The sequence below is a fragment of the Salvelinus fontinalis genome, chromosome 12 (assembly GCF_029448725.1).
Source record: "Salvelinus fontinalis isolate EN_2023a chromosome 12, ASM2944872v1, whole genome shotgun sequence".
Classification (NCBI taxonomy): domain Eukaryota; kingdom Metazoa; phylum Chordata; class Actinopteri; order Salmoniformes; family Salmonidae; genus Salvelinus; species Salvelinus fontinalis.
Window position 1 is genome coordinate 59,446,775 of NC_074676.1, and position 22,701 is coordinate 59,469,475.

At 46.0% G+C, this 22,701-nt stretch overlaps 1 protein-coding gene across 3 annotated transcripts in view; it reads right to left on the minus strand.

The window, feature by feature from the left end:
* The window catches only part of tbc1d23 (TBC1 domain family, member 23), a 106,058-nt gene that overhangs the window by 59,373 nt on the left and 23,984 nt on the right, over positions 1 to 22,701 (minus strand). For all 3 annotated transcript variants that reach the window (XM_055941230.1, XM_055941231.1, XM_055941232.1), the window contains exons 2-5: positions 18,102 to 18,273; positions 16,306 to 16,411; positions 8,400 to 8,607; positions 4,497 to 4,620 (exon numbers count right to left, since the gene is read on the minus strand). In XM_055941230.1, the coding sequence (XP_055797205.1) occupies positions 4,497 to 4,620; positions 8,400 to 8,607; positions 16,306 to 16,411; positions 18,102 to 18,273 (610 nt within the window). The remainder of the gene's footprint in view (positions 1 to 4,496; positions 4,621 to 8,399; positions 8,608 to 16,305; positions 16,412 to 18,101; positions 18,274 to 22,701) is intronic.

Sequence of the window (22,701 nt, forward strand, 5' to 3'; positions counted from 1 at the left end):
CATACCCAGTGTATAGTGTATAGACATACCCAGTGTATAGTGTAGGAGTCTGGGGTTAGATAGACATACCCAGTGTATAGTGTATAGACATACCCAGTGTATAGTGTATAGACATACCCAGTGTATAGTGTAGGAGTCTGGGGTTATAGATAGACATACCCAGTGTATAGTGTATAGACATACCCAGTGTATAGTGTAGGAGTCTGGGGTTAGATAGACATACCCAGTGTATAGTGTATAGTGTATAGACATACCCAGTGTATAGTGTATAGACATACCCAGTGTATAGTGTAGGAGTCTGGGGTTAGATAGACATACCCAGTGTATAGTGTATAGACATACCCAGTGTATAGTGTAGGAGTCTGGGGTTAGATAGACATACCCAGTGTATAGTGTATAGACATACCCAGTGTATAGTGTATAGACATACCCAGTGTATAGTGTATAGACATACCCAGTGTATAGTGTAGGAGTCTGGGGTTATAGATAGACATACCCAGTGTATAGTGTATAGACATACCCAGTGTATAGTGTAGGAGTCTGGGGTTATAGATAGACATACCCAGTGTATAGTGTATAGACATACCCAGTGTATAGTATAGGAGTCTGGGGTTAGATAGACATACCCAGTGTATAGTGTAGGAGTCTGGGGTTATAGATAGACATACCCAGTATATAGTGTATAGACATACCCAGTGTATAGTGTAGGAGTCTGGGGTTAGATAGACATACCCAGTGTATAGAGTAGGAGTCTGGGGTTATAGATAGACATACCCAGTATATAGTGTATAGACATACCCAGTGTATAGTGTAGGAGTCTGGGGTTAGATAGACATACCCAGTGTATAGTGTAGGAGTCTGGGGTTAGATAGACATACCCAGTGTATAGTATAGGAGTCTGGGGTTAGATAGACATACCCAGTGTATAGTGTATAGACATACCCAGTGTATAGTGTATAGACATACCCAGTGTATAGTGTAGGAGTCTGGGGTTATAGATAGACATACCCAGTGTATAGTGTATAGACATACCCAGTGTATAGTGTAGGAGTCTGGGGTTATAGATAGACATACCCAGTGTATAGTGTAGGAGTCTGGGGTTATAGATAGACATACCCAGTGTATAGTGTATAGACATACCCAGTGTATAGTGTATAGACATACCCAGTGTATAGTGTATAGACATACCCAGTGTATAGTGTAGGAGTCTGGGGTTATAGATAGACATACCCAGTGTATAGTGTATAGACATACCCAGTGTATAGTGTAGGAGTCTGGGGTTATAGATAGACATACCCAGTGTATAGTGTATAGACATACCCAGTGTATAGTGTAGGAGTCTGGGGTTATAGATAGACATACCCAGTGTATAGTGTATAGACATACCCAGTGTATAGTGTATAGACATACCCAGTGTATAGTGTAGGAGTCTGGGGTTATAGATAGACATACCCAGTGTATAGTGTATAGACATACCCAGTGTATAGTGTAGGAGTCTGGGGTTATAGATAGACATACCCAGTGTATAGTGTATAGACATACCCAGTGTATAGTGTATAGACATACCCAGTGTATAGTGTATAGACATAACCAGTGTATAGTGTAGGAGTCTGGGGTTATATAGACATACCCAGTGTATAGTGTATAGACATACCCAGTGTATAGTGTATAGACATACCCAGTGTATAGTGTATAGACATACCCAGTGTATAGTGTAGGAGTCTGGGGTTATAGATAGACATACCCAGTGTATAGTGTAGGAGTCTGGGGTTATAGATAGACATACCCAGTGTATAGTATAGGAGTCTGGGGTTAGATAGACATACCCAGTGTATAGTGTATAGACATACCCAGTGTATAGTGTACAGACATACCCAGTGTATAGTGTAGGAGTCTGGGGTTAGATAGACATACCCAGTGTATAGTGTATAGACATACCCAGTGTATAGAGTATAGACATACCCAGTGTATAGAGTATAGACATACCCAGTGTATAGTGTATAGACATACCCAGTGTATAGTGTATAGACATACCCAGTGTATAGAGTAGGAGTCTGGGGTTAGATAGACATACCCAGTGTATAGTGTATAGACATACCCAGTGTATAGAGTAGGAGTCTGGGGTTAGATAGACATACCCAGTGTATAGTGTATAGACATACCCAGTGTATAGTGTAGGAGTCTGGGTTAGATAGACATACCCAGTGTATAGTGTATAGACATACCCAGTGTATAGTGTAGGAGTCTGGGGTTAGATAGACATACCCAGTGTATAGTGTATAGACATACCCAGTGTATAGTGTATAGACATACCCAGTGTATAGAGTAGGAGTCTGGGGTTAGATAGACATACCCAGTGTATAGTGTATAGACATACCCAGTGTATAGAGTAGGAGTCTGGGGTTAGATAGACATACCCAGTGTATAGTGTAGGAGTCTGGGGTTAGATAGACATACCCAGTGTATAGTGTAGGAGTCTGGGGTTATGGATAGACATACCCAGTGTATAGTGTAGGAGTCTGGGGTTAGATAGACATACCCAGTGTATAGTGTATAGACATACCCAGTGTATAGTGTATAGACATACCCAGTGTATAGTGTATAGACATACCCAGTGTATAGTGTAGGAGTCTGGGGTTAGATAGACATACCCAGTGTATAGTGTATAGACATACCCAGTGTATAGTGTAGGAGTCTGGGGTTAGATAGACATACCCAGTGTATAGTGTATAGACATACCCAGTGTATAGTGTATAGACATACCCAGTGTATAGTGTAGGAGTCTGGGGTTATAGATAGACATACCCAGTGTATAGTGTATAGACATACCCAGTGTATAGTGTAGGAGTCTGGGGTTAGATAGACATACCCAGTGTATAGTGTATAGTGTATAGACATACCCAGTGTATAGTGTATAGACATACCCAGTGTATAGTGTAGGAGTCTGGGGTTAGATAGACATACCCAGTGTATAGTGTATAGACATACCCAGTGTATAGTGTAGGAGTCTGGGGTTAGATAGACATACCCAGTGTATAGTGTATAGACATACCCAGTGTATAGTGTATAGACATACCCAGTGTATAGTGTATAGACATACCCAGTGTATAGTGTAGGAGTCTGGGGTTATAGATAGACATACCCAGTGTATAGTGTATAGACATACCCAGTGTATAGTGTAGGAGTCTGGGGTTATAGATAGACATACCCAGTGTATAGTGTATAGACATACCCAGTGTATAGTATAGGAGTCTGGGGTTAGATAGACATACCCAGTGTATAGTGTAGGAGTCTGGGGTTAGATAGACATACCCAGTGTATAGTGTAGGAGTCTGGGGTTATAGATAGACATACCCAGTGTATAGTGTATAGACATACCCAGTGTATAGTGTATAGACATACCCAGTGTATAGTGTAGGAGTCTGGGGTTATATAGACATACCCAGTGTATAGTGTATAGACATACCCAGTGTATAGTGTATAGACATACCCAGTGTATAGTGTAGGAGTCTGGGGTTATAGATAGACATACCCAGTGTATAGTGTATAGACATACCCAGTGTATAGTGTATAGACATACCCAGTGTATAGTGTAGGAGTCTGGGGTTAGATAGACATACCCAGTGTATAGAGTATAGACATACCCAGTGTATAGTGTAGGAGTCTGGGGTTATAGATAGACATACCCAGTGTATAGTGTATAGACATACCCAGTGTATAGTGTAGGAGTCTGGGGTTATATAGACATACCCAGTGTATAGTGTAGGAGTCTGGGGTTATAGATAGACATACCCAGTGTATAGTGTATAGACATACCCAGTGTATAGTGTAGGAGTCTGGGGTTATATAGACATACCCAGTGTATAGTGTAGGAGTCTGGGGTTAGATAGACATACCCAGTGTATAGTGTAGGAGTCTGGGGTTAGATAGACATACCCAGTGTATAGTGTAGGAGTCTGGGGTTATAGATAGACATACCCAGTGTATAGTGTATAGACATACCCAGTGTATAGTGTATAGACATACCCAGTGTATAGTGTAGGAGTCTGGGGTTATATAGACATACCCAGTGTATAGTGTATAGACATACCCAGTGTATAGTGTATAGACATACCCAGTGTATAGTGTATAGACATACCCAGTGTATAGTGTAGGAGTCTGGGGTTATAGATAGACATACCCAGTGTATAGTGTATAGACATACCCAGTGTATAGTGTATAGACATACCCAGTGTATAGTGTAGGAGTCTGGGGTTATAGATAGACATACCCAGTGTATAGAGTATAGACATACCCAGTGTATAGTGTAGGAGTCTGGGGTTATAGATAGACATACCCAGTGTATAGTGTATAGACATACCCAGTGTATAGTGTATAGACATACCCAGTGTATAGTGTAGGAGTCTGGGGTTAGATAGACATACCCAGTGTATAGTGTATAGACATACCCAGTGTATAGTGTATAGACATACCCAGTGTATAGTGTATAGACATACCCAGTGTATAGTGTAGGAGTCTGGGGTGATCTTCTTGGTGTCGAGGAAGGAGCAGAGTTCAGGTTCATGATACTGAAGCAGCAGTCTGTACAAGTGGAACGGACGGCCCTTCACTACACAGTCCCTGGACAGGAAGATGTACCGTTAGTTACACACAGGGTGTGTGTGTGTGTGTGTGTGTGTGTGTGTGTGTGTGTGTGTGTGTGTCTCACTGTGGCATTTATTTATTCATGTCAGCGTAGAAGCAGATGTAGAGTTGTGTGTGTGTGTGTGTGTGTGTGTGTGTGTGTGGGTGTGTGTGTGTGTCCGTGTGTGTGTGTGGGTGTGTGTGTGTAACATCAGTCATCTCTAAATTACACTAAGTGTTTTTATATATTCATCATGTTTAGCATAGTATAATGTACAGTATGCATTAAAGTGTCTGTAATAGAATAAACATGGTATAAATTAATGTAGACATTAATACACGCATTTCTATAGCTTCCTACAAACGTACAATGGTAGGGGAGAGCCAAAATGGAGGTGTTGGCTTCAACACAATGGTGGGGGAGAGCCAAAATGGAGGTGTTGGCTTCAACACAATGGTGGGGGAGAGCCAAGATGGAGGTGTTGGCTTCAACACAATGGTGGGGGAGAGCCAAGATGGAGGTGTTGGCTTCAACACAATGGTGGGGGAGAGCCAAAATGGAGGTGTTGGCTTCAACACAATGGTGGGGGAGAGCCAAGATGGAGGTGTTGGCTTCAACACAATGGTGGGAGAGAGCCAAGATGGAGGTGTTGGCTTCAACACAATGGTGGGGGAGAGCCAAGATGGAGGTGTTGGCTTCAATACAATGGTGGGGGAGAGCCAAGATGGAGGTGTTGGCTTCAACACAATGGTAGGGGAGAGCCAAAATGGAGGTGTTGGCTTCAACACAATGGTGGGAGAGAGCCAAGATGGAGGTGTTGGCTTCAACACAATGGTGGGGGAGAGCCAAGATGGAGGTGTTGGCTTCAATACAATGGTGGGGGAGAGCCAAGATGGAGGTGTTGGCTTCAATACAATGGTGGGGGAGAGCCAAGATGGAGGTGTTGGCTTCAACACAATGGTGGGGGAGAGCCAAGATGGAGGTGTTGGCTTCAATACAATGGTGGGGGAGAGCCAAGATGGAGGTGTTGGCTTCAATACAATGGTGGGGGAGAGCCAAGATGGAGGTGTTGGCTTCAACACAATGGTAGGGGAGAGCCAAGATGGAGGTGTTGGCTTCAACACAATGGTGGGGGAGAGCCAAGATGGAGGTGTTGGCTTCAATACAATGGTGGGGGAGAGCCAAGATGGAGGTGTTGGCTTCAATACAATGGTGGGGGAGAGCCAAGATGGAGGTGTTGGCTTCAACACAATGGTGGGGGAGAGCCAAGATGGAGGTGTTGGCTTCAATACAATGGTGGGGGAGAGCCAAGATGGAGGTGTTGGCTTCAATACAATGATGGGGGAGAGCCAAGATGGAGGTGTTGGCTTCAACACAATGGTAGGGGAGAGCCAAGATGGAGGTGTTGGCTTCAACACAATGGTGGGGGAGAGCCAAGATGGAGGTGTTGGCTTCAATACAATGGTGGGGGAGAGCCAAGATGGAGGTGTTGGCTTCAATACAATGGTGGGGGAGAGCCAAGATGGAGGTGTTGGCTTCAACACAATGGTAGGGGAGAGCCAAGATGGAGGTGTTGGCTTCAACACAATGGTAGGGGAGAGCCAAGATGGAGGTGTTGGCTTCAACACAATGGTAGGGGAGAGCCAAGATGGAGGTGTTGGCTTCAACACAATGGTGGGGGAGAGCCAAGATGGAGGTGTTGGCTTCAATACAATGGTGGGGGAGAGCCAAGATGGAGGTGTTGGCTTCAACACAATGGTGGGAGAGAGCCAAGATGGAGGTGTTGGCTTCAACACAATGGTAGGGGAGAGCCAAGATGGAGGTGTTGGCTTCAACACAATGGTAGGGGAGAGCCAAGATGGAGGTGTTGGCTTCAACACAATGGTAGGGGAGAGCCAAGATGGAGGTGTTGGCTTCAACACAATGGTAGGGGAGAGCCAAGATGGAGGTGTTGGCTTCAACACAATGGTAGGGGAGAGCCAAGATGGAGGTGTTGGCTTCAACACAATGGTGGGGGATTGAAACAGGAGAACTAGTTGGGTTAAACCAGGACCGTGAAACGTCTGAGGGAATCCAGGATCTAGTGTCAGAGGAGGCTGCTGAGGGGAGGACGGCTCATAATAGTTGCTAGAATGGAAACCATGATCCATTTGCTACCATTCCACTCCAGGCATTACCACGAGCCCGTCCTCCACAGGTGCCAGCAACCTCCTGTGTTGTACAGCGCCTTCGCAAAGTATTCAGGCCCCTTGACTTTTTCAACATTTTGATACGTTACAGCCTTACTCTAAAACTGATTAAATCGTTTCCCCACTCATCCATCTACACACAATACCCCATAACGGCAAAGCAAAAACAGGTTCAGAAACGTTTGCTAATTTATTACATATAAAACAGGTATCACGTTTACATAAGTATTCAGACCCTTTACTCAGTACTTTGTGGAAGCACCTTTGGCAGCGATTACAGCCTTGAGTCTTCTTGGGTTTGACTCTACAAGCTTGGCACACCTGTATTTGGGTTATTTATCCAACCTTTAGCAGATCCTCTCAAGCTCTGTCAGGTTGGATGGGGAGCATCGCTGCACAGCTATTTTCAGGTCTCTCCAGAGATGTTCAATCCGGTTCACGTCCGAGCATTGGCTGGGCCACTCAAGGACATTCAGAGACTTGTCCCGAAGCCACTCCTGCGTTGTCTTGGCTGTGTGCTTAGGGTCGTTGTCCTGTTGGAAGGTGAACCTTCGCCCCAGTCTGAGGTCCTGAGCGCTCTGGAGCAGGTTTTCATCAAGGATCTCTCTGTACTTTGCTCCGTTCATCTTTGCCTCGATCCTGACTAGTCTTCCAGTCCCTGCTGCTGAAAAACATCCCCACAGCATGATGCTGCCACCACCATGCTTCACTGTAGGGATGGTGCCAGCTTTCCTCCAGACGTGACGCTTGGCATTCAGGCCAAAGTGTTCAATCAGACCAGAGAATCTTGTTTCTCATGGTCAGAGTCTTTTGGGGCCTTTTGGCAAACTCCAAGCGGGCTGTCATGTGCCTTTTACTGAGAAGTGGCTTCCGTCTGGTCACTCTACCATAAAGGCCTGATTGGTGGAGTCCTGGAGAGATGGTTGTCCTTCTGGAAGGCTCTCCCATCTCCACACATGAACTCTAGAGCCCTGTCAGAGTGACCATCGGGTTCTTAGTCACCTCTCTGACCAAGGCCCTTCTCCCCCGATTGTTCAGTTTGGCCGGGTGGCCAGCTCTAGGAAGAGTCTTGGTGGTTCCAAACTTCTTCCATTTAAGAATGATGGAGGCCACTGTGTTCTTGGGAACCTTCAATGCTGCAGACTTTTTTTGGTACCCTTTCCCAAATCTGTGCTTCGACACAATCCTGTCTCAGAGCTCTACGGACAATTCCTTCGACCTCATGGCCTTATATAGACAGGTGTGTGCCTTTCCAATTCATGTCCAATCAGGTGAATTTACCACTGGTGGACTCCAATCAAGTTGTAGAAACATCTCAAGGATGATCAATGGAAACAGGATGCACCTGAGCTCAGTTTAGTGTCACATAGCAACGGGTCTGAATAATTATGTAAATAAGTTCTGTTTTTTATTTTCAATACATTTGCTAAAATTTCTAAAAACCTGTTTTCGCTTTGTCATTATGGGGTATTGTGGGTAGATTGCTGAGGATTGTAGGGGTGTGTGTCTGTCCGTGGTATATATTTATTGTAGAGGTGTGTGTCTGTCCGTGGTATATATTTATTGTAGAGGTGTGTGTGTCTCACCGTGGTATATATTTATTCATGATGGCGTAGAAGCAGTTGTAGAGATCGGAGCGGGGCAGCTGCAGGCCCAGCAGCGGTTTGAGGAGGTGTGGCCAGGAGAGGTCAGGGGTGAAGGTGATGTTTCGGGACTTACAGTAGAACGTGATGACAGACTCTACGTCAGACACCATGTCACGCCCCTCCTCCTCCGCCACGTCCCCCAGCTGGTCTGGAGACAGGAAGCAGAGACACAGGGTCAGAGGTTAGAGGTCCTTACACTTAGCCTTCACGGTCAGGACAAGGACAGCATGAAAACAGAGTTTAGAAAAATCCTCCTGGAGCCAGTCTGGGGGGACCTGATCCTAGATCATAATGAATAAGATGACATGGACAGGGGGGGACCTGATCCTAGATCATAATGAATAAGATGACATGGACAGGGGGGGACCTGATCCTAGATCATAATGAATAAGATGACATGGACAGGGGGGGACCTGATCCTAGATCATAATGAATAAGATGACATGGACAGGGGGGACCTGATCCTAGATCATAATGAATAAGATGACATGGACAGGGGGGGACCTGATCCTAGATCATAATGAATAAGATGACATGGACAGGGGGGGACCTGATCCTAGATCATAATGAATAAGATGACATGGACAGGGGGGACCTGATCCTAGATCATAATGAATAAGATGACATGGACAGGGGGGGACCTGATCCTAGATCATAATGAATAAGATGACATGGACAGGGGGGACCTGATCCTAGATCATAATGAATAAGATGACATGGACAGGGGGGGACCTGATCCTAGATCATAATGAATAAGATGACATGGACAGGGGGGACCTGATCCTAGATCATAATGAATAAGATGACATGGACAGGGGGGGACCTGATCCTAGATCATAATGAATAAGATGACATGGACAGGGGGGACCTGATCCTAGATCATAATGAATAAGATGACATGGACAGGGGGGGACCTGATCCTAGATCATAATGAATAAGATGACATGGACAGGGGGGGACCTGATCCTAGATCATAATGAATAAGATGACATGGACAGGGGGGGACCTGATCCTAGATCATAATGAATAAGATGACATGGACAGGGGGGACCTGATCCTTGATCAGCACTCCCACCATGAGACCTGATCCTAGATCAGCACTCCAACCATGAGACCTGATCCTAGATCAGCACTCCAACCATGAGACCTGATCCTAGATCAGCACTCCAACCATGAGACCTGATCCTAGATCAGCACTCCAACCATGAGACCTGATCCTTGATCAGCACTCCCACCATGAGACCTGATCCTTGATCAGCACTCCCACCATGAGACCTGATCCTAGATCAGCACTCCCACCATGAGACCTGATCCTTGATCAGCACTCCCACCATGAGACCTGATCCTAGATCAGCACTCCAACCATGAGACCTGATCCTAGATCAGCACTCCAACCATGAGACCTGATCCTAGATCAGCACTCCCACCATGAGACCTGATCCTAGATCAGCACTCCAACCATGAGACCTGATCCTAGATCAGCACTCCCACCATGAGACCTGATCCTAGATCAGCACTCCAACCATGAGATCTGATCCTAGATCACCAACCATGAGACTGGATACATAGGGCTAATTATGACTAGCCAGCAGAGAACCTTTCAAGCAAATGTGTCTTGTAGAAATTGATTGAAATAAGATACTAGTAAACGAGATGCCAAAGAAAGGTCTCAGGATTGATTCTTCAACCCACTAGAACATTCTCTCCCTCAGTTTGTGTCTCTTCACTGTGGCACCATGTGCTGGCCTACTCCTGTGGGTAAGGCCTGGGGCTTTCTTGGGCTCAGTGCCCCATGAAGGGCTGCCTTTTCTGGGCTGAGCCCTGGAGCAGTCTCCATGTCAGTTCTGCTGCCTAACCCGCCCTGCTATCAGGCAGAGAAAGGACTGTGCAAAGCTGATGACAGCTGACAGCATGACTGACCGAGCTACAGAAGGCAGCATGACTGACCGAGCTATGCAAGACAAAGAATTATCCATCCTATGAAGTGTCTTGAGCAGGGCAGGTATAATATAATATACACTGAACAAAAATGTAAAGTGTTGGTCCCATGTTTCATGAGCTGAAATAAAAGATGCCAGAAATGTTCCATACGCACAAAAAGCTTATTTCAAATGTTGTGCTCAAATTAGTTTACATCCCTGTTAGTGAGCATTTCTCCTTTTCCAAGATAATCCATCCACTTGACAGATGTGGTATATCAAGAAGCTGATCTCATTTTGAGGGAACGTGCAATTGGCATGCTGATTGCAAGAATGTCCTCCAGAGCGGTTGCCAGAGAATTTAATGTTAATTTCTCTCGCACAAGATAAACGTAATTTCTGGAGCATTGAAGGTCCCCAAGAACACAGTGGCCTCCATCATTCATAAATGGAAGAAGTTTGGAACCACCAAGACTCTTCCTAGAGATGGCCGTCCGGTCAAACTGAGAAATCGGGGGAGAAGGGCCTTGGTCGGGGAGGTGACCAAGAACCCGATGGTCATTCTGACAGAGCTCCAGAGTTCCTTTGTGGAGATGGGAGAACCTTCCAGAAGGACAACCATCTCTGCAGCACTCCACCAATCAGGCCTTTATAGTAGAGTGGCCAGAAGGAAGCCACTCCTTGGTAAAAGGCACATGACAGCCCACTTGCAGTTTGCCAAAAGGCACCTAAAGGACTCTCAGACCATGAGAAACAAGATTCTCTGGTCTGATGAAACCAAGATTGAACTCTTTGGCCTGAATGCCAAGCGTCACATCTAGAGGAAACCTAGCACCATTCCTATGATGAAGCATGGTGGTGGCAGCATCATGCTGTGGGGATGTTTTTCAGCTGCAGGGACTGGGAGACTAGTCAGGATCGAGGGAAAGATGAACAGAGCAAAGTACAGAGAGATTTTTGATGAAAACCTGCTCCAGAGCGCTCAGGACCTCAGACTGAGGCGAAGGTTCACCTTCCAACAGGACAACAACCCTTAGTACACAGCCAAGACAACGCAGGAGTGGCTTCGGGACAAGTCTCTGAATATCCTTGAGTGGCCCAGCCAGAGCCGCGGACATGAACCCGATCGAACATCTCTGGAGAGACCTGAAAATAGCTGTGCAGCGACGCTCCCCATCCAACCTGACAGAGCTTGAGAAGATCTGCAGAGAAGAATGGGAGAAACTCCCCAAATACAGGTGTGCCAAGCTTGTAACTTCATACCCAAGACTAGAGGCTGTAATCGCTGCCAAAGGTGCTTCAACAAAGTACTGAATAAAGGGTCTGAATACTTATGTAAAATGTGTTTATTATAATTTAGCAAAAATCTTTAAAAAACAAACGTTTTTGCTTTGTCATTATGTGGTATTGTGTGTAGTTGAGGGGAAAAAACGAATACATTTTAGTCAAGGGGTCTGAATACTTTCTGTAAGCACAGTATATACAGTACCAATCAAAAGTTTGGACACTTACTCATTAAAGGGTTTTTCTTTATTTTTACTATTTTCTACATTGTAGAATAATAGTGAAGACATCAAAAAATATTAAATAACACATATGTAGTAACCAAAAAAGTGTTAAACAAATCAAAATATTTTTCATATTTGAGATTCTTCAAAGTAGCCACCCTTTGCCTTGATGAGAGCTTTGCACACTCTTTGCATTCTCTCAACCAGCTTCATGAGGTAGTCACCTGGAATGCATTTCAATTAACAGTTGTGCCTTATTATAAAAGTTAATTTGTGGAATTTCTTTCCTTCTTTATGCGTTTTAGCCAATCAGTTGTGTTGTGACAAGGTAGGGGTGGTATACAGAAGATAGCCCTATTTGGTAAAAGACCAAGTCCATATTATGGCAAGAACAGCTCAAATAAGCAAAGAGAAATGACAGTCAAAATGATCAAAATCCAGAAAAGAGACGCTAAATTCTACAACCACCTAAAAGGAAGTGATTCCCACCTAGAGAGAGATGAACCTGGAGAAGAGTCCCCTAACCAAGCTGGTCCTGGGGCTCTTTTCCCAAACACAAACAGAACCCCAGGACAGAAACACATTTAGATCCAACCAAATCATGAGAAAACAAAAAGATAACTATTTGACACACTGAAAATAATCAACAAAAAAACAGAGCAAACCAGAATGCTATTTGGCCCTAAACAGAGAGTACGCTGTGACTGACCCAAAATTAAGGAAAGTTTTCACTATATACAGACTCAGTGAGCATAGCCAACCTCCTGCCAAATGTATGACCAGAGACATATATTACAAAACAACCCGATTTTGATAAACTCCCATAACTACTGGGTGAAATACCACAGTGATAAACTCCCATATCTACTGGGTGAAATACCACAGTGTGATAAACTCCCATATCTAATGGGTGAAATACCACAGTGTGATAAACTCCCATATCTACTGGGTGAAATACCACAGTGATAAACTCCCATATCTACTGGGTGAAATACCACAGTGTGATAAACTCCCATATCTACTGGGTGAAATACCACAGTGTGATAAACTCCCATAACTACTGGGTGAAATACCACAGTGTGATAAACTCCCATATCTACTGGGTGAAATACCACAGTGTGATAAACTCCCATATCTACTGGGTGAAATACCACAGTGTGATAAACTCCCATATCTACTGGGTGAAATACCACAGTGATAAACTCCCATATCTACTGGGTGAAATACCAGTGTGATAAACTCCCATATCTACTGGGTGAAATACCACAGTGATAAACTCCCATATCTACTGGGTGAAATACCACAGTGTGATAAACTCCCATAACTACTGGGTGAAATACCACAGTGTGATAAACTCCCATAACTACTGGGTGAAATACCACAGTGTGATAAACTCCCATAACTACTGGGTGAAATACCACAGTGATAAACTCCCATATCTACTGGGTGAAATACCACAGTGTGATAAACTCCCATATCTACTGGGTGAAATACCACAGTGATAAACTCCCATATCTACTGGGTGAAATACCACAGTGTGATAAACTCCCATATCTACTGGGTGAAATACCACAGTGTGATAAACTCCCATATCTACTGGGTGAAATACCACAGTGATAAACTCCCATATCTACTGGGTGAAATACCACAGTGTGATAAACTCCCATATCTACTGGGTGAAATACCACAGTGTGATAAACTCCCATATCTACTGGGTGAAATACCACAGTGTGATAAACTCCCATATCTACTGGGTGAAATACCACAGTGTGATAAACTCCCATATCTACTGGGTGAAATACCACAGTGTGATAAACTCCCATATCTACTGGGTGAAATACCACAGTGATAAACTCCCATATCTACTGGGTGAAATACCACAGTGATAAACTCCCATAACTACTGGGTGAAATACCACAGTGTGATAAACTCCCATATCTACTGGGTGAAATACCACAGTGTGATAAACTCCCATATCTACTGGGTGAAATACCACAGTGTGATAAACTCCCATAACTACTGGGTGAAATACCACAGTGTGATAAACTCCCATATCTACTGGGTGAAATACCACAGTGATAAACTCCCATATCTACTGGGTGAAATACCACAGTGATAAACTCCCATATCTACTGGGTGAAATACCACAGTGATAAACTCCCATATCTACTGGGTGAAATACCAGTGTGATAAACTCCCATATCTACTGGGTGAAATACCAGTGTGATAAACTCCCATATCTACTGGGTGAAATACCACAGTGATAAACTCCCATATCTACTGGGTGAAATACCACAGTGATAAACTCCCATATCTACTGGGTGAAATACCAGTGTGATAAACTCCCATATCTACTGGGTGAAATACCACAGTGATAAACTCCCATATCTACTGGGTGAAATACCACAGTGTGATAAACTCCCATAACTACTGGGTGAAATACCACAGTGTGATAAACTCCCATAACTACTGGGTGAAATACCACAGTGTGATAAACTCCCATAACTACTGGGTGAAATACCACAGTGTGATAAACTCCCATAACTACTGGGTGAAATACCACAGTGTGATAAACTCCCATATCTACTGGGGTGAAATACCACAGTGTGATAAACTCCCATATCTACTGGGTGAAATACCACAGTGATAAACTCCCATATCTACTGGGTGAAATACCACAGTGATAAACTCCCATATCTACTGGGTGAAATACCACAGTGTGATAAACTCCCATATCTACTGGGTGAAATACCACAGTGATAAACTCCCATATCTACTGGGTGAAATACCACAGTGTGATAAACTCCCATATCTACTGGGTGAAATACCACAGTGTGATAAACTCCCATATCTACTGGGTGAAATACCACAGTGATAAACTCCCATATCTACTGGGTGAAATACCACAGTGTGATAAACTCCCATATCTACTGGGTGAAATACCACAGTGTGATAAACTCCCATATCTACTGGGTGAAATACCACAGTGTGATAAACTCCCATATCTACTGGGTGAAATACCACAGTGTGATAAACTCCCATATCTACTGGGTGAAATACCACAGTGTGATAAACTCCCATATCTACTGGGTGAAATACCACAGTGATAAACTCCCATATCTACTGGGTGAAATACCACAGTGATAAACTCCCATAACTACTGGGTGAAATACCACAGTGTGATAAACTCCCATATCTACTGGGTGAAATACCACAGTGTGATAAACTCCCATATCTACTGGGTGAAATACCACAGTGTGATAAACTCCCATATCTACTGGGTGAAATACCACAGTGTGATAAACTCCCATATCTACTGGGTGAAATACCAGTGTGCATCACATCAGCAAGATTTGTGACCTGTTGGCACAAGAAAAGGTCAACCAGTGAAGAACAAACACCATTGTAAATACAACCCATATTTATGTTTATTTATTTTCCCATTTGTACTTTAACCATTTGCACCTCGTTACAACACTGTATATAGACATAATATAACATTTGAAATGTCTTTATTCTTTTGGAACTTCTGTGAGTGTAATATTTACTGTTCATTTTTATTGTTTATTTCATTTTTGTTTATTATCTACTTCACTTGCTTTGGCAATGTTAACATATGTTTCCCATGTCAATAAATAAATGGATATTAGACCAGTGGAAATCTGTCCTTTGGGCTGACGAGTCCAAGTTTTAGATTTTTGGTTCCAACCGCCGTGTCTTTGTGAGACACAGAGTAGGTGAACAGATGATCTCTGCATGTGTGGTTCCCCCCGTGAAGCATGGAGGTGGTGGTGTGATGGTGCTTTGCTGGTGACACTGTCAGTGATTTATTTACAATTCAAGGCACACTTAACCAGCATGGCTACCACAGCATTCTGCAGAGATACACCATCCTATCTGGTTTGCGCTTAGTGGGAATATAATTTGTTTTTCAACAGGACAATGACCCAACACACCTGCAGGCTGTGTAAGGGTTATTTGACCAAAAAGGAGAGTGATGGTGTGCTGCATCAGATGACCTGGCCACAATCACCCGACCTCAACCCAATTGAGATGGTTTGGGATGAGTTGGACCGCAGCAAACAAGTGCTCAGCATACGTGGGAACTCCTTCAAGACTGTTGGGAAAGTATTCCAGGTAAAGCTGGTTGAGAGAATGCCAAGAGTGTGCAAAGCTGTTACCAAGGCAAAGGGTGGCTATTTTGAAGAATCTAAAATCTGAAATAGATTTTGATTAACACTTTTTTGCTTCCTACATGATTCCATATGTGTTATTTCATAGTTTTGATGTCTTCACTATTATTCTACAATGTAGAAAATAGTAACATTAAAAGGAAGAAACCTTGAATGAGTCGGTGTGTCCAAACTTTTGACTGGTACTGTATATATAACGTAGACACTGTATGTAACAGTCACTCACCAATGAGCTGCTGGCAGCGGGTGTGTATAAGGGTCTGTTCTGGAAGATCCAGGACTCCATCCCACGAGGACAGACTGTCTCCTTTACCTGCCACATTCAGCGCAATCTGACAAAACACACCAACTAGTTAGTAGCTGACAGACAGGACCAGATCATCAGTTAGTAGCTAACAGTTACCCCAACACACAGGAGGAGACAGACTGGGAAACTACTGAGAACCACTGATGGCCCAGACTTGTTCCCGGCCCAGACCGACGGCCCAGACTTGTTCCCGGCCCAGACCGACGGCCCAGACTTGCGCCCGGTCACCGACGGCCCAGACTTGCGCCCGGTCACCGACGGCCCAGACTTGCGCCCGGTCACCGACGGCCCAGACTTGCGCCCGGTCACCGACGGCCCAGACTTGCGCCCGGTCACCGACGGCCCAGACTTGCGCCCGGTCACCGGCGGCCCAGACTTGCGCCCGGTCACCGGCGGCCCAGACTTGCGCCCGGTCACCGGCGGCCCAGACTTGCGCCCGGTCACCGGCGGCCCAGACTTGCGCCCGGTCACCGGCGGCCCAGACTTGCGCCCGGTCACCGGCGGCCCAGACTTGCGCCCGGTCACCGGCGGCCCAGACTTGCGCCCGGTCACCGGCGGCCCAGACTTGCGCCCGGTCACCGGTGGCCCAGACCGACGGCCCAGACTTGCGCCCGGCCACCGATGGCCCAGACCGACGGCCCAGACTTGCGCCCGGTCACCGACGGCCCAGACTTGCGCCCGGTCACCGACGGCCCAGACTTGCGCCCGGTCACCGACGGCCCAGACTTGCGCCCGGTCACCGACGGCCCAGACCGACGGCCCAGACTTGCGCCCGGTCACCGACGGCCCAGACCGACGGCCCAGACTTGCGCCCGGTCACCGACGGCCCAGACTTGCGCCCGGTCACCGACGGCCCAGACTTGCTCCCGGTCACCGACGGCCCAGACTTGCGCCCGGTCACCGACGGCCCAGACTTGCGCCCGGTCACCGACGGCCCAGACTTGCGCCCGGTCACCGACGGCCCAGACTTGCGCCCGGTCACCGACGGCCCAGACTTGCGCCCGGTCACCGGTGGCCCAGACTTGTTCCCGGTCACCGACGGCCCAGACTTGCGCCCGGTCACCGACGGCCCAGACCGACGGCCCAGACTTGCGCCCGGTCACCGATGGCCCAGACCGACGGCCCAGACTTGCGCCCGGCCACCGATGGCCCAGACCGATGGCCCAGACTTGCGCCCGGCCACCGATGGCCCAGACCGACGGCCCAGACTTGCGCCCGGTCAACGATGGCCCTGAATTATTCCTGGTCAGGTAAACCTCCTGGCTCTAGCTATGAAACATGCTCAGTACATGCTAGTCTTCTGTTCTCCTCATAGAGCAGCTAATCAACAGTGGAGTGGTGTCTGCTAACTTTGGGGGTCAACAAACCAATTATCAGCTAAACAGATTAGAGATGTCCCCCCCTCCCTAGTCCCTCACCCCCCTCCCTCATCCTCTGACCCCCCTTACCTAGTCCCACCCCATTCCTAGTCCCACCTCATTTATAGTCCCACTCCATTTCTAATCAAATCAAATCAAGCTTTATTTATACAGCACATTTCAGACATGGAAAGCAACGCAACGTGCTTTACAGGAAAAAAATTATAAAATCAAGTCCCACCCCCTCCCTAGTCCCTCACCACCCCTCACCACCCCCTGACCCCTCCCATTCCATCCCTAGTTTAATTCCTCCCCCTGTTACGGTAGGTCGAACCCACGACCCCTGACCTCGCTCACCTTCCACAGCTTGGCTCTCTGCTGGGCTGGTAGTTCCTGGACTCGAATAACCCCGCTGGCCTCTTCCCCATCCAGACCCAGACCTCCCCCCAACCCCAGCTCCCCCTGTATGTCCATCTCAAGATCCAGGTCAGAGCCTCCAGAGTCCAGGGCCTCAGCCAGATCCTGATCCCTGCAGGACAGAGAAACATCAACACTAGCAGAGCGACATCTAACGCCTATAGAACACACATTTTTAGGGCAACGTTGCAAGACAGGACAGAGAACAAGACAGGACAGAGAACAGGACAGGTCAGAAAGCAAGAGAAAACAGGTCAAAGAACAAGACAGGTCAGACAGCAACACAGGACAGCTCAGAGAACAAGACAGGTCAGCTCAGAGAACAAGACAGGACAGGTCAGAAAGCAAGAGAAAACAGGTCAGAGAACAAGACAGGACAGGTCTTAGAACAACATAGGTCAGACAGCAACACAGGACAGGTCAGACAGCAACACAGGACAGGTCAGACAGCAGCACAGGACAGGTCAGACAGCAGCACAGGACAGGTCAGACAGCAGCACAGGACAGGTCAGACAGCAGCACAGGACAGGTCAGACAGCAGCACAGGACAGGTCAGACAGCAGCACAGGACAGGTCAGACAGCAGCACAGGACAGGTCAGACAGCAGCACAGGACAGGTCAGACAGCAGCACAGGACAGGTCAGACAGCAGCACAGGACAGGTCAGACAGCAGCACAGGACAGGTCAGACAGCAGCACAGGACAGGTCAGACAGCAGCACAGGACAGGTCAGACAGCAGCACAGGACAGGTCAGACAGCAGCACAGGACAGGTCAGACAGCAGCACAGGACAGGTCAGACAGCAGCACAGGACAGGTCAGACAGCAGCACAGGACAGGTCAGACAGCAACACAGGACAGGTCAGACAGCAGCACAGGACAGGTCAGACAGCAGCACAGGACAGGTCAGACAGCTGCACAGGACAGGTCAGACAGCAGCACAGGACAGGTCAGACAGCAGCACAGGACAGGTCAGACAGCAGCACAGGACAGGTCAGACAGCAGCACAGGACAGGTCAGACAGCAGCACAGGACAGGTCAGACAGCAGCACAGGACAGGTCAGACAGCAGCACAGGACAGGTCAGACAGCAGCACAGGACAGGTCAGACAGCAGCACAGGACAGGTCAGACAGCAGCACAGGACAGGTCAGACAGCAGCACAGGACAGGTCAGACAGCAGCACAGGACAGGTCAGACAGCAGCACAGGACAGGTCAGACAGCAGCACAGGACAGGTCAGACAGCAGCACAGGACAGGTCAGACAGCAGCACAGGACAGGTCAGACAGCAGCACAGGACAGGTCAGACAGCAGCACAGGACAGGTCAGACAGCAGCACAGGACAGGTCAGACAGCAGCACAGGACAGGTCAGACAGCAGCACAGGTCAGACAGCAGCACAGGACAGGTCAGACAGCAGCACAGGACAGGTCAGACAGCAGCACAGGTCAGACAGCAGCACAGGACAGGTCAGACAGCAGCACAGGACAGGTCAGACAGCAGCACAGGACAGGTCAGAGACAAACACTGTTGAACTGTTTAAACCCTCCATTTTTCAGCAACGTCAATAACACTTCAATACTGACATGCTATTTGTTTCATCTGTAGGGCTTTTTCAAATGTCACGAGGACGAGTCTATTTCTGTCACCGCTGAGCATCAAACACATTCTCCTGTAAATCATAGCATCGGTCACAACCTGAACATTCAGTTTCCAGCTTGTGTCTGTCTCACTGCTAGCCAAACAGATAAACACTTTACTACTGTCACATTAACAGAGATGACAAGGGATTGGTGGGATCTCTTTTATATAGTTACTGATAGGTGTTGGAATCTGATCCTCTGATAGGTCAGCAGCTCAACAGAACAAGAGAAGAGTGGTCAAAGTCCCCTGCTGTTACCGTGGTATCCAGGCTGCCTGACCCTACCAGTAGTAAGGCTAAGCTAGAAACAGTAGGCTAACATTGACTTTCTGTATCAAATACGGTCTGCAGTAACTAATAGGTGTTGTAATCTGATAGGTATTTGTATTTATTATGGACTGCCCACTGCTCTTCCTGGGGTTTGGCAAAATTACGGCAGTGTATACAATTTAAAAAACATTACAATACATTCCTTGCATAATTCACAACACACTATGTTGACCTGCCTTGTTGATAGTGTTGTTAAGAAGGTAGAAACTAGGGCCTGTAGGACCTGCCTTGTTAATAGTGTTGTTAAGAAGGTAGAAACTAGGGCCTGTAGGACCAGCCTTGTTGATAGTGTTGTTAAGAAGGTAGAAACTAGGGCCTGTAGGACCTGCCTTGTTGATAGTGTTGTTAAGAAGGTAGAAACTAGGGCCTGTAGGACCTGCCTTGTTGATAGTGTTGTTAAGAAGGTAGAAACTAGGGCCTGTAGGACCTGCCTTGATGATAGTGTTGTTAAGAAGGTAGAAACTAGGGCCTGTAGGACCTGCCTTGTTGATAGTGTTGTTAAGAAGGTAGAAACTAGGGCCTGTAGGACCTGCCTTGTTGATAGTGTTGTTAAGAAGGTAGAAACTAGGGCCTGTAGGACCTGCCTTGTTGATAGTGTTGTTAAGAAGGTAGAAACTAGGGCCTGTAGGACCTGCCTTGTTGATAGTGTTGTTAAGAAGGTAGAAACTAGGGCCTGTAGGACCTGCCTTGTTGATAGTGTTGTTAAGAAGGTAGAAACTAGGGCCTGTAGGACCTGCCTTGTTGATAGTGTTGTTAAGAAGGTAGAAACTAGGGCCTGTAGGACCTGCCTTGTTGATAGTGTTGTTAAGAAGGTAGAAACTAGGGTCTGTAGGACCTGCCTTGTTGATAGTGTTGTTAAGAAGGTAGAAACTAGGGCCTGTAGGACCTGCCTTGTTGATAGTGTTGTTAAGAAGGTAGAAACTAGGGCCTGTAGGACCTGCCTTGTTGATAGTGTTGTTAAGAAGGTAGAAACTAGGGCCTGTAGGACTTGCCTTGTTGATAGTGTTGTTAAGAAGGTAGAAACTAGGGCCTGTAGGACCTGCCTTGTTGATAGTGTTGTTAAGAAGGTAGAAACTAGGGCCTGTAGGACCTGCCTTGTTGATAGTGTTGTTAAGAAGGTAGAAACTAGGGCCTGTAGGACCTGCCTTGTTGATAGTGTTGTTAAGAAGGTAGAGCATCGCTTTATTATGGACAGATTTCTCCCCATCTTAGCTACTTTTGTATCAATATGTTTTGACCATGACAGTTTACAATCCAGGGTTACTCCAAGCCATTTCCACATTATACATTACGAGATTTAGTTGAGGTTTAGGGTTTAGTGAATGATTTGACCCAAATACAATGATTTTAGTTTTTGAAATATTTAGGGCTAACTTATTCCTTGCCACCCACTGACACTAACTGCAGCTCTTTGTTGAGTGTTGCAGTGATTTCAGTCGCTGTAGTAGCTGGCGTGTATAGTGTTGAGTCATCCTCATACATAGACACTCTGGCTTTACTCAAAGTCAGTGGTATGTCGTTAGTAAAGATTGAAAAATGCAAGGGGCCTAAACAGCTACCCTGGGGAACTCCTGATTCTAACTGGATTATTTACATTTACATTTAAGTCATTTAGCAGACGCTCTTATCCAGAGCGACTTACAAATTGGAAAGTTCATACATATTCATCCTGGTCCCCCCGTGGGAATTGAACCCTGGTCCCCTCGTGGGAATTGAACCCACAACCCTGGCGTTAAAAGCGCCATGCTCTACCAACTGAGCCACACGGGACCATGTTGGAGAGGCTTCCATTAGACAACACCCTCTGTATTCTGTTAGACAAGTAACTTCTTATCCACATCATAGCAGGGGGTGTAAAGCCATAACAGATACGTTTTTCAATTAGCAGACTATGATCGATAATGTCAAAAGCTGCACTGAAGAAAGCCCCACAATCTTTTTATCATCAATTTCTCTCAGCCAATCATCAGTAATTTGTGTAAGCGCTGTGCTTGTTGAATGTCCTTCCCTATAAGCTGAAAGTCTGTTGGCATTGTATCTGGTCTAGAGGTCGACCGATTAAATCGGGGCCGATTTCAAGTTTTCATAACAAATCGGAAATCGGTATTTTTGGGCGCCAATTTCTTTTTACACCTTCATTTAATCTTTATTTAACTAGGCAAGTCAGTTAAGAACACATTCTTATTTTCAATGACGGCCTAGGAACGTTCTGCCTCGACAGAATTTTAACCTTGTCAGCTCGGGGGATCTAATCTTGCAACCTTAAAGTTAACTAGTCCAATGCTCTAACACCTGATTACATTGCACTCCACGAGGAGCCTGCCTGTTAGCGAATGCAGTAAGCTAAGGTAAGTTGCTAGCTAGCATTAAACTTATCTTATAAAAAACAATCAATCAATGACTGTCATTGCTCCAATGTGTACACATTTGTACAATGTGTACAAACATCAATGTCTTTCTTAAAATCAATACACAAGTATATATTTTTAAACCTGCATATTTAGCTAAAAGAAATCCAGGTTAGCAGGCAATATTAACCAGGTGAAATTGTGTCATTTCTCTTGCGTTCATT